We start from the raw sequence: 12,656 nt of genomic DNA on the forward strand, positions 1-12,656 counted from the left end.
GAACGCCCTCCCACCAGAAGTCAAAGAGAACAACAACTACCAAACTTTTAGAAGACATCTGAAGGCAGCCCTGTTTAGGGAAGCTTTTAATGTTTAACAGGTTATTGTATTTTAGTGTTTTGTTGGAAGCCGCCCAGAGTGGCTGGGGAAACGCAGCCAGATGGACGGTGTATAAATAATATATTATTATTATTATTATTATTATTATTATTATTAATCTCTTTTTCACGGACGTTGTTGTCTTCCTCTCTCTCTCGTCCCCGCAGCCCGGCTTCCTGCCCGGCGAAATGGGGATTTCGAGCCCCAGCGCATTGTCGCCGACGGGGGTGAAGGGCGGCTCGCAATATTACCCGTACGCTAACAACCCTCGCCGGAGAGGGGCGGACAGCAGCATAGGTACGTGCACAGGCTGGCAGCATCCCTCCTTAGACCTGCTCATTGGCCCATCTAGCTGAATATTCCCTGCACGGACTGGCAGCATCCCTCCTTTCCCACCCTGCTTGGAGAGGCGGGGAATCAGACCTGTTCATTGGCCCATCTAGCTGAATATTCCCTGCACGGACTGGCAGCATCTCTCCTTTCCCACCCTGCTTAGAGAGCCGGGGAATCAGACCTGTACACTGGCCCATGTAGCTGAATATTGCCTGCACGGACTGGCAGCCCCTCTCCTTTCCCACCCTGCTTAGAGAGCCGGGGAATCAGACCTGTACACTGGCCCATGTAGCTGAATATTGCCTGCATGGATCGGCAGCCCCTCTCCTTTCCCACCCTGCTTAGAGATATCAGGAATCAGACCTGTACACTGGCCCATGTAGCTGAATATTGCCTGCACGGACCGGCAGCCCCTCTCCTTTCCCACCTTGCTTAGAGATATCAGGAATCAGACCTGTACACTGGCCCATGTAGCTGAATATTGCCTGCACGGACCGGCAGCCCCTCTCCTTTCCCACCCTGCTTAGAGATATCAGGAATCAGACCTGTACACTGGCCCATGTAGCTGAATATTGCCTGCACGGACCGGCAGAAGCTCTTCTTTCCCCACCCCCAGCTCTTCATTTATTCCCCCCCCTCCACATTTATTACGGGGCAGAACAGAGAGAGAGGTGCGTACAGGAAACGCTCCGCTCCGCTTCCAGACATCTGGCATTCATTGCGGGAAAGGAATCTCTGGAATGGAGGCTTGCTGGAGAACTCAGCCATGTGCAAAAAAAAAAAAAAAAAAAAAAAAAGCTTCATTCCCCCCCCCCTTTTAAACTTTGCCTAAGTTATTTTGCTTTATTTCGGGGCGGCAGTAGTCGAGGAAGCAGACAATACCCCACCCCACCCCCCAAATAAATCAAGCCTTCAATAGCTGCCCTTTTCAGTGCGTTTTCTCGGCACAATGAGGTCTAGAAACCTGCTGTCCCGGAAATAAAAACACAACCGAGATTCTCCAGAAGTTGGCAAGAGCAGGCATCTTGCACAAAGTCGAAACATCGTTTCATCCAGCTCTGGCTGGCAGCAGCCTTTGCTGTTTTCTGCCTGTGCCTCCCTCCCCAGCGAAGACGCATTTTCTTGCAAAATGCCCAAAACCTAGCTTTTTCTGCCTGTGCCTCCCTCCCCAGCGAAGACGCATTTTCTTCCAAAATGCCCCAAAACCTATGCTTTTTCTGCGTGTGCTGCCCTCCCCAGCAAAGACGCGTTTTCTTCCAAAATTCCCTATTATCCTTTCTTCCTGCCTCCTCCCCCAGCAATGAGGTATTTTCTTGCAAAACCATTTTTTGTGTGTGCAAAAAAATAAAATAATAAAATCCCATGAACATTCCCTGTCTGGAAAGGGGCGTGGGGCCGCTCTGCCTGCTCAATACCACACGCCCCCCCATCGGTCTCCCTCCTGCACAATTTCCTGCCCCTTTCCCTCCCCCCGTTTTTCGCTTTCATCCCCCCGCCTTGGAACTAATGAAATCCACCTGTTCTGGTGGTGGAGAGCAGGTTCACTCCGTAAAATGCCTCTCTCTCCCCCCCCCAGCCCCCTCCGGTCTGCGGGGTCTTAGCGCCGAGCTTTTGGGGACCCGTCTCCCAAAGGGGGTTGTGCCACCAAAAAAAAGAGGATATTTAAAACTTTCCCGGATTCCGGAGCCCCTATCCGGCCGCTGAGACCACATAACACCGGTCTTGAAAGACCTACATTGGCTCCCAGGACGTTTCCGAGCACAATTCAAAGTGTTGCTGCTGACCTTGAAAGCCCTAAACGGCCTCGGTCCAGTATCCCTGAAGGAGCGTCTCCACCTCCATCGTCCAGCCCGGACACCTGGGTCCATCTCCTGAGGGCCTTCTGGCGGTTCCGTCCCTGCGAGAAGCGAGGTTACAGGGAACCAGGCAGAGGGCCTTCTCGGTGGTGGCGCCCTCCCATCAGATGTCAAGGAAATAAACAACTATCTGACTTTTAGAAGACATCTGAAGGCAGACCTGTTCAGGGAAGCTTTTAATGTTTAATACACTATTGTATTTTAATAGTCTGTTGGAAGCCGCCCAGAGTGGCTGGGGAAGCCCAGCCAGATGGGCGGGCTATAAATTATTATTATTCTTATTATTTATTACTATTACTATCCACCCAAGAGGCTGCCGTGTCTCTGTGCGATTCCCTGTTCCAAATTCCTGGTGCTGATTGGGGGTTTCGTATTTTGGCATTCGAGGTTTGGCAGAAGGGATAACCGTTGGAAATTCAAGCTGCGGGGATACAGTGGTTAAGTTAGAACTTAATCCGTTCCAGAAGTCCGTCCCAAAACCAAAGCGTTCCAAAACCAAGGTGCACTGCTTTCCCATAGAAAGTCATGCAAAACAGATTAATCCGCCCCAGACTTTTAAAAACAAGCCCTAAAACAGTCATTGAACATGAATTTTGCTATCTAACGAGACCATGGATCCATAAAATGAAAGCAAGAATCAATGTACTGTCTTATGAAATAAATAAGGCAGTATTGTAGATGATAAAAATTATTTTTTTTTTCTTGCCTGCACTGATGGTGGTCATGGTTTGGATGCGGGGCTTTTATCCATTTCCACAGTCACACAATCAATCAATCAGTAGCTGAACTGGGTTCCACGCAGTCACAAAAACAAATGAACCGAAAAAGCCTCCAAAACAAAATTGCAAAATAAAGAGCAAAAACAAAAGCGCCAGACTTAATCCGTTCCGGAAGTCCGTCTGACCTCTGAAATGTTCGGAAACCGAGGCGCAGCTTCTGATTGGCGCAGGCGCCCCGGAAACAAGAGCCGACAGCCGCGTCCGGATGTTTGGCTTCCAAAAAGCGTTTGAAAACCGGAACGCTCACTTGTGGGTTTTCTGCATTTGGGAACCAAAGTCCCACTGTACACAGGTAGCAATATGAAGTTTGGAGGGGTGGATCCCATTGGGAGATCTAGTCCCCCCCCCCCCGTGAGAACAAGATTTTGAGGGAGTCTCTTTAATGCAACTTATGGGTCTTGAGTTCGAGAATGAAACCCTCAAGATTACAGCACCGAAACCAGGAATACTAAAAATACCCCCAGCCCGTCCCGAAATAGCGAGCCGTGTGGTCATAACCGGAAGAGCGAAACGTCCCGGGGGACCTTTTTTGGAAACGGATCGTGGCCTCTGGGCTCGCGCCCGTAATAAGTCCGTTGGACTTTGGCTCGGAGACTTATTTTTTTCCACTGAATTTATACACCACCTCAAGGGCGGTTCGCAGAATGAAACCGGAATATAAATTATTATATTATAATATTATAGATTATTTAGAGCAGCAGCGTTCAGCCCCTTTAAAACCCCGAATGCATTTTGTAATCTTTTGAGATCTGCTTGTGAATCGCCCCAAGACCTGTGCGTTTGGGGTGCTCTATGAATTCAACAAATAAATAAAATAACGTACTTTCCAGTTGTTTTTTTTACTCTAAAATAATGTTCAAAATCTGGGCCCGTCTTATACACGGATAGTATCTCCCCCCATTTTCTTAAACCGGAGTCCCCCCAAAATAGGGGTGTCTTAGGGACGTCTTATAGACTGAAAAATACGGAAATAAGAATGAATAAATCTGGGGTGTAACAGGTTTGGGGGGGGGCTTCGGTTGGCAGAAGGCACCCCTGGCGCTACGAAATCTAATCTGCCACTTTAGGAATGGCTCTTTAATTATGTTTGCTAACGCTTTTTTAAAAAAAATTCTCCCCCCCTTTCTCTCCCCCCTTCCTCCTCGCACCCCAAATCCAGACGGACAGCCGAAAAAAGTCCGGAAAGTTCCTCCGGGACTTCCCTCTTCGGTAAGCCATTTTTCCGTTTTACTCTCTGGCAAAGGCGGCCGCAACTGGGGTGTGTCCGCCCCCCCCCCCGTGTAGTCAAAGGGAGGGGCAGCGCTAACGGCCTGGGCCTCCCATTGGCCGAGCTTCTGTGATGTCACCGAATGCCCGGCGGGCTGCAAACGTTGGGGATGCGGCGAGTTCGAGAGGGAAGCCCTTGCGGCGGGCAGTGGGCAGGGCCGGCCGGAGACGTTTGGGCACCTGGCGGGGAAAGGGGGGTGCGGGAATTAAAGCTCTATATCGGGACCAAGGTGGGAAGTGGGGATCCCTTCATGGATCAAGGGATCCCGGACCCTGAGATCTCTTTTAGATGCATTTCTCGTGTGCCTCCCCCAGGAGAGGTCCGGACGGGGGCAGCTTGAGAGCAGGGCCTTTTCCGTGGTGGCTCCCTTTTGCAAAATGCTCTCCCCAGGGAGATTCGCCTGGCCCCTTCATTTAGGTGCCAGGCGAAAACATTCCTGTTCTACCAGGTCCCATTTGAAATGTGTTTTATTTTTATTTGGGGTTAGTTTTTCGTTTTTATTTCGATGGCACGTTTTCTGTTTTTAACATTGCGGTTTTATCTCACAATCCACCCTGAGAGCTATAGGGCAGTATACATTATATTATTATTATTATTATTATTATTATTATTATTATTATTATTATTACTACGCCTATGCGCCTGAGTTTTCTGTTTTATTTTCCACATATGGGGAAGGGGGTATATGTCCAGAATTTTGCATTTTTTGGGGGGTGCTTAATGAAACCCTCAAGCCCCACAACTGCCCCCCAATCTTATCCCCCTCCCCAAAAAAAGACAGGAGAAGGCAAGTCTGCAAAGAATTCTCCTTTCTCTGATTTGAAAACTGCATGTTTATCCCCCCCCCGGAAGGAATCATCCTTGCTTCAGTTTGCAGAATTATTTTTTTTGGGGGGGGACACATTGTCAATTGGGGTACCCCGTAAAAGACCGCAGAAGGCAAGCCTGTAGAGAATTCTTTTTTCCTCCAATTCGAAAACTGCATAGCAATTTTTTTTTTCCTGGGAAGGAATCTTCCTTGTTCAGTTTGCAGAATTATTATTTTTTTGGGGGGGGGACACTGCCAATTGGGGGACCCCCAAAAAAGACAGCAGAAGGCAAGTCTGCAAAGAATTCTCCTTTTATATGATTCGAAAACTGCATAGTTATTTTTTTTTTCCCGGGAAGGGGGGAAGGAATCATCCTTGCTTCAGTTTGCAGAAATTTTTTTGGGGGGCACACACATTGTCAATTGGGGTACCCCCAAAAAAGACCACAGAAGGCAAGTCTGCAAAGAATTCTCCTTTCTCTGATTCGAAAACTGCATAGTAATTTTATTCTCCCCGCGAAGGAATCATCCTTGCTTCAGTTTGCAGAATATTTTTTGGGGGGGCACACATTGTCAATTGGGGTACCCCAAAAAAAGACCACAGAAGGCAAGTCTGCAAAGAATTCTCCTTTCTCTGATTCGAAAACTGCATAGTTATTTTATTCTCCCCGCGAAGGAATCATCCTTGCTTCAGTTTGCAGATTTTTTTTTGGGGGGGGGGACGACAATAACATTGCCATGGCATGCACAAACACACGCTCCTGTTTGCAGATTCCCCTTATATTGGGGTTTTCTCCCTTTGCAACCCCGTTTTTGACGCTGCTCCTTTTTCCTCTCTCTCTCCCACTGCCTCCACCCTCTTTTTTTATTTGATTTTATTTTGGGGGGCCTCCCCCCTCCTCCTCCTCCTCGCGCCCCCCCATCCCCGCGCAGCTGCCTGCAAATCTGGCAGCCTGCCAAGCCCTGGCAGATGGCACGGAGCTATTATTCCTGCTCTGCTCCCCGGCTCCTGCTATGTAATCAAATTATAGGAAAAGGCAATTTGCCGGGTTTCTTATTCTTTGCAGACGGCTACGGTCCCCCCCCTCCCCGCTCCGAACTCCCCTCTCTTTTTTCTCCCTCTTCACCCCACCACCACCCAAAAAAACCCCTGCACCTCTCGCTCCAGTACACAGAACACGCTGCGGGGGGGGGGGAATGTGGGGGGGGAGAGATGGTATTTTTATTTTATTCCCTGCAAATCCGTCCCCCTTGAGTTGGCTGCTTTCAAAAAAATAAAATGCAAGATTATATTATCATTTTTTAAAGGCTGCTTAGCATGGGTGCAAGATCCTTAAAAAAAAACATGATCGGAACTTGGAGGGGGGGTGTATACAATTTTGGAATCATATTATTATTATTATTTGTTCCTGGTTCCCTGCAAATTCGTCCCCACCTCAGTTTGGTGGGGTTTTTTTTAAAAAAGAAGCATTTTTTAAAAATTTAAGGCTGTTTAGCATGGGTGCAAGATTCTCGCCATCAAAACATGGAGGGGGGGCGTGTACGATTTTGGAATCGTTTATTATTGTTATTTTTTCCTGGTTCCCTGCAAATCCGTCCCCCCCTTGAGTTGGGTGGGTTTTTTAAAAAGCAATTTTTAAAAGGCTGTTTAGCTTGGGTGCAAGATTCTCATCATCGGAACTTGGAGGGGGGGCGTGTACGATTTTGGAATCGTTTTTTATTATTATTCGTTTTTGGGTCCCTGCAAATTCAAGTTGGGTGGGGTTGTTGTTGTTTTTTTAAAGCATTTTTTTAAAAAGGCTGTTTAGCATGGGTGCAAGATTGTCGTCATCAAAACTTGGGGGGCGCGCGAACCGTTCTCTCCCCCCCCCCGTGATATATGCAAAGCGAGCGAAAGATCCACGTCATTTTAAAAGAGTCTGAGAATCTTCCCGGAGGCCTAAATTCTGCTCCTCTTGAAACTATGACGCCAGTTTCGGTTTTGTGGTTTTTTGGCGTCTCAAAATCGGTCATTTCTGAATTTGCACCCCCCCAAAAAAAAAACAAATTAGTCCGTCCCCCCCAAAGAAACACCCTGGGTGCGATTTAAGAAGGAATGAGGAGCGCATAAAGGATCCATATTAGGGCATGAAAAACTTATTTTTTTTTTAATGCCTCCTTCAAAGGTCTTATCTTACTACACTAGGGATTATACAGCTATATATGAAATTTCACGCGTATCAGTTAATATCTTGACCCTGCTCCACCGAACTGCAATTTCAGCCTTCACAACATAGGAAAATGACCAAGTAAACAGCTATTATTATTATTATTATTATTATTATTATTATTATTATTAGATCTGCAAGCCTCCAATTATTAATAATTTTTAAATCATTCTTGATGCCCTGCTCATTTTGGCTCTAGGGGAAAAGAAGGGGACAGAATAATAATAATAATAATAATAATAATAATAATAATAATAATAAACAGAATAAAACTTTGAAAACTCCTTGGCCCGGGAATCGTGGGTTCCTCCGGAGGTGGTCGGAATTCGCACTCGGCACGGACTCCGCAGATGCTGCCGGCTGGGGATTGAATGGGTGACGACTTTTCCCGTTTTTTTCTCTCTTTTCACAGGTATATCCACCCAACTCAGGTGACGACTATAGCAGGGAACCGGCCAGCTACCCCCCATCCAAAGCCCCCAGCACTGTCTACCCTGGAGCCTTTTACATGCCAGGTACGGACCCCCCCCCGGCCAGGTGGGCCTCCAGAGGGAGGGACCCTGACCCCAGGGGCCAGGAGGGGGAAGCATTTGTGGCCCTCGGGTTGTTACTAGGCGGCAACTCAAAGTGGCCCTCGGGAGGGTCACTGATGGTTCCCAGATCTGCCCTAAAGACAATTTTCCTTCTCTCTCTCTTTCTTTCCCTCCTCTCTATCTCTTTCTATCCCTCCCTCCCTCCCTTCCTTCCTTCCTTCCTTTCTCTCTCTCTCTCTCTCTCTCTTTCTTTCTTTCTTTCCCTCCCTCCTTATCTCTCTCTCTTTCTTTCTCTCTCTCTTTCCCTCCCTCCTCTCTCTCTCTGTCTTTTTCTTTCTTTCTTTCTTTCTTTCTTTCTTTCTTTCTTTCCCTCCTTCTCTCTCTCTCTCTCTCTGTCTCTCTCTCTTTCTGGACTCAGCTACACAGCTGCAAGTAAAACGCTTTATAAACGTGTTGCAAAGCACAATACACCAGTGCGACACTAGGGGGCAAGAGTGAGCTATGCCAAATTCAATGTATTTTTTTCAAAATTAGTGAAATGTATAAATTTGAAAAGCATAACTATTTAATTTTTTTTAACGGAGAGGAGAAAATAAACCCTCTTTCTTTGCCCACGTCTCGCAGATGGACTTCACAACTCGGCGGACTTGTGGAATTCCTCAACCTCCATCAGCCAGTCCAATTACGGGGCCATTCTGGGAGCGTCGTCCTCTCCTCTCCCGCAATCCGGCAACTTCAGCAGTCTTCATCAGCACGAAAGGATGGTAATGGCACAGATTTTTTTTGGGGGGGGGGTATAGGGACGCGGGTGGGGCTGTGGGTTAAACCACAGAGCCTAGGGCTTGCCGATCAGAAGGTCGGCGGTTTGAATCCTCGCAATGACGGGGTGAGCTCCCGTTGCTCGGTCCCTGCTCCTGCCAACCTAGCAGTTCGAAAGCACGTCAAAGTGCAAGTAGATAAATAGGTACCACTCCGATGGGAAGGTAAACAGCGTTTCCGTGCGCTGCTCTGGTTTGCCAGAAGCGGCTTAGTCCTGCTGGCCACATGACCTGGAAGCTGTACGCCGGCTCCCTTGGCCAATAAAGCGAGATGAGCGCCGCAACCCCAGAGTCGGCCACGACTGGATCTAACGGCCAGGGGTCCCTTTACCTTTATTACTAATAATAACAATTTATTATTTTTATCCCACCCTTCTGGCCTGGTTTCTGGCAGCTCCCAACAGAATATTAAAAACATGATAAAACATCAAACATTGTAAACTTCCCTAAACAGGGCTGCCTTCAGATGTCTTCTAAAAGTCAGATAGTTGCTTATTTCGTTGACATCTGATGGGGGGCGCCACCACCGAGAAGGCCCTCTGCCTGGTTCCCTGTAACCTCACTAGGTCAGGCGGAGAGGCAGCGATGGGCCCAAAGTCACATCCAGTGAGCTTCAGGGCTAAGCAGAGATTTGAACCCAGGTCTCTCAGTTCCCAGTATGTCACTCTTACCCCTAAACCATAATGACTCTCTGATTTTCCCATCAGCCGCTTTGGGCGGCTTCCAGTACGTATAAAAACAGAATAAAACTTCAAACATTACAAGCTTCCCTAAACAGGGCTGCCTTCAGATCTGTCTTCTAAAAGTCAGACAGTTGTCTATTTCCTTGACATATGGCGGGAGGGCGCCACCACCGAGAAGGCCCTCTGCCTGGTTCCCTGCAACCTTGCTTCTCGCAGGGAGGGAACCGCCAGAAGGCCATACGTACAAAATTTCCCAGATGTAGCCCGACGAAAATAATTGACAGCTAAAATGTCCGGGAATCTTCTGGGGCAATTTTACTAAAAAAACAGGTTGACCCCTTTGTCCCCTTACAGAACTACCCGATGCATTCAGGAGAAGTGAATGGCGGACTCCCTTCGGTCTCAGGCTTTTCCTCAGCCTCCAACCAGTACGGAGTCTCCAGCCACACGCCCCCCATCAGCGGGACGGAGAGCGTCATGGGTTCGTATCCAAACCCTTTCCTTTTTGTTTTATTTTTCCTGTTGTTGCTGATAATCGAGGATTGCGTTCCAGAAATTTGCAGGCCAAAGTTGGAGGCGCTTGTGTTTTTCGTGTGGCATCTGTTGGAATCGTCCCTCAAGTCCAGCCGGGGGCAAGATATTCAATCTCGAGACAGTCTAAGCGCGTCTATATTTTAGAATTGCTAGATTATGCAGAGAGGGTGCCGGAGAGTTGAAATGGGAAGGTGGAAAATAGCCAAACCATGGGCAAAATTTCCTTATTGTGGCCAAGTTGTTCTGACGCTCGATATCATTTAGGCAAAGCAAACCGCCTAATTTGTCAGCGCCTAAATGATGAGTAGCTGTTGTGGTGATAAACCACAAGAGTGAAGTTTTTGATAGACCATTTTAGACCAGGCGCTTTTGGGATATTAGACCAGGGGGTACAGTGGTGCCCCACAAGACGAATGCCTCGCAAGATGAAAAACTCGCTAGACGAAAGGGTTTTTCGGTTTTGCGTTGCTTCGCTAGACGAATTTCCCTATGGGCTTGCTTCGCAAGACGAAAACGTCTTGCGCTTTTTCCTTAAAGCCGCTTGAAGAGGCGCAGTTGCGATGGACCGTGCTTCGCAAGACGAAAAACATCGCAAGACAAAAAGACTCGCAGAACGAATTATTTTCGTCTTGCGAGGCACCACTGTATTTGAGTTTAGGCAAAGCCAGAGTTCAGCGTCCTGCGCCAGATCCATATTTCTACTGAGTGGAGATTAGCCTCTAAGCGCAATGATGCGTTTGGGACACAGGACAGGACAGAGAAAATTGGTTTTGGTTGGACCACTTCCATAGATCCCTTCGACACCTACCGTCGAATCGTAGCGTCGGGATAAGGGACTCTCAGGATATCATCTGGCACCATCCAACATAGCTGTCAACGTTTCCCTTTTTAAAAGCGGAATTCCCTTATTCTGAATAGGATTCCTCGCATGAAAGGGGGAAAGTTGACAGCTATGCCGTCCAATCCGAAACCGGACCGGACCCTGCTTAGCGTTGCTAACGTGCGCCGGCAAATCTCACGATCAGAAAACCGAATTTCCCGGCTGCCCTGATGTCCGCGAGGAATCAGGGAGGGGGGCGGTTTATTTGCAAGGACCTGGGGGGGGGGGTTCCTTGCAGGTTTGTGGTTTTTCCAAAAAAAGTTATTGGTTTTCCAAAAAAAAATAAACAAACAAACAAACAAACAAACATACATACATCTTAACTGTACTTGATCCAATCTTAGTAACATTGTTAAGTGATTCCCCCCGGCTGAATTTCAGTGTATATCACTGTAACGGTTTTCCAAAACCAATTTTCTCATAAAATTAACTTAATCCCTTAACATCTTTGTTTGCTTCCATTTTGACTTTAAACATATTATTCTCTAACGTCGCAGATTTAAATCCTAAGCCTATCTGGTATTTGCAAGTTTTTCCAATTAAGTTATCTTAGCATATTTGGATAAATAGTCTATGAATTTCATCTGTTCCTTCTGGTACTCCTCCTCCTGCTCCTGGTGGCGGACTCTTCCGGTCCGGTCGGCTAGCTCCGAAAAGTCCCATCGTCTTCATCTGCCATTCCTCCACTGTTGGGACTTCTTGTGTTTTCCAGTTCTTGGCTAACAAAATTCTAGCTAAAATAAAAAAATTCCTTCCTGTAGCACCTTAAAGACCAGCTAAGTTAGTTCTTGGTATAAGCTTTCGTGTGCATGCACACTTCTTCAGATACCAAATTCTAGCTGCAGTTGTGGCACAGAAAAACAATCTAACATCTTTTGGGGGGGCAATTATAAACCTAGGTTCCCCCCAGGTTTATTTCCTTTCCGTCACCTGCCTCAGGTGCAACACCCCCCCCCCCGGCCTTTTCCTTCGGCCGGCACTCCGCCCCCCACCCCACCCCTCCCTTTCTCGTCCCTTCCTGCTAGATGTAGGTTAATCTCTTGGGGAGTGTCGGAAAGCCATTAGCGCTACGGAAATAGATGCCTTTGGGTCTAAGCCCCTGTCTGGGGGCCGTCCGACGCTAATGCCTCCCCCCTTGTACAGCGGCCGCAAGCACGCAGCCTCCCTCTGCTTCGGAATTGGAATCCGGTTTCTTTTATATACCGTATTTTTCGCTCTGTAAGACGTACCCGACCATAAGACGCACCTAGTTTTAGAGGAGGAGAACGAGAAAAAAATATTCTCTCCCTCTCTGCTCAGCCTCTCCAGCAAAGTGGGAGGAGAAACGGAAGGTTTATTTTACATACCGTATTTTCCGCTCTATAAGACACACCCGACCATATGACGCACCTAGTTTTAGAGGAGGAGAACAGGGGAAAAAATATTCTCTCCCTCCCTGCGCAGCGCCTCTCCAGCGAAGCAAAGCTGGGAGAGCAAGAGTTCTTGGCTAATTGCACACCGATCCCTCTTGCTCTCCTGTCTTCAGCGAAAGCTGCGCGGCCTGCATTCGCTCCATAAGATGCACACACACATTTCCCCTTACTTTATAGGAGGGGCAAAGTGTGTCTTATAAAACGAAAAATACGGTGTATATAATATAATATGATTTGTGCTTTCAGCATGCCTGTCTTTGCCACAGGGTAACCGGACGGCGTCTTTGCAGGGAGAGTGGTGCATTTTTTTCATTTTTGCACCCGGGACGGCGGAGGGTGTTCGTCTCTGAGCGTGCAAATTCCACACACATACACAGACCCAGAAATAAAGAAGCAATCGTGGGGCGAAATGCAGACCGGTTGCACAAGGAGGAGGGGATTACTTGG

General features: G+C 47.7%; 2 protein-coding genes across 10 annotated transcripts in view; one reads left to right on the top strand and one right to left on the bottom strand.

Moving 5' to 3' along the window:
• Positions 1-12,656, bottom strand: part of KISS1R (KISS1 receptor) — a 285,361-nt gene that overhangs the window by 131,263 nt on the left and 141,442 nt on the right. The window lies entirely within an intron of this gene.
• The window catches only part of TCF3 (transcription factor 3), an 83,318-nt gene that overhangs the window by 49,528 nt on the left and 21,134 nt on the right, over positions 1-12,656 (top strand). For all 9 annotated transcript variants that reach the window (XM_082206397.1, XM_082206399.1, XM_082206400.1 and 6 more), the window contains exons 7-11: positions 267-396; positions 4,227-4,276; positions 7,762-7,864; positions 8,507-8,646; positions 9,738-9,864. In XM_082206397.1, coding sequence (XP_082062523.1) covers positions 267-396; positions 4,227-4,276; positions 7,762-7,864; positions 8,507-8,646; positions 9,738-9,864 — 550 coding nt within the window. The remainder of the gene's footprint in view (positions 1-266; positions 397-4,226; positions 4,277-7,761; positions 7,865-8,506; positions 8,647-9,737; positions 9,865-12,656) is intronic.

Source organism: Podarcis vaucheri (assembly GCF_965113315.1).
Source record: "Podarcis vaucheri genome assembly, chromosome: 18".
Lineage (NCBI taxonomy): Eukaryota > Metazoa > Chordata > Lepidosauria > Squamata > Lacertidae > Podarcis > Podarcis vaucheri.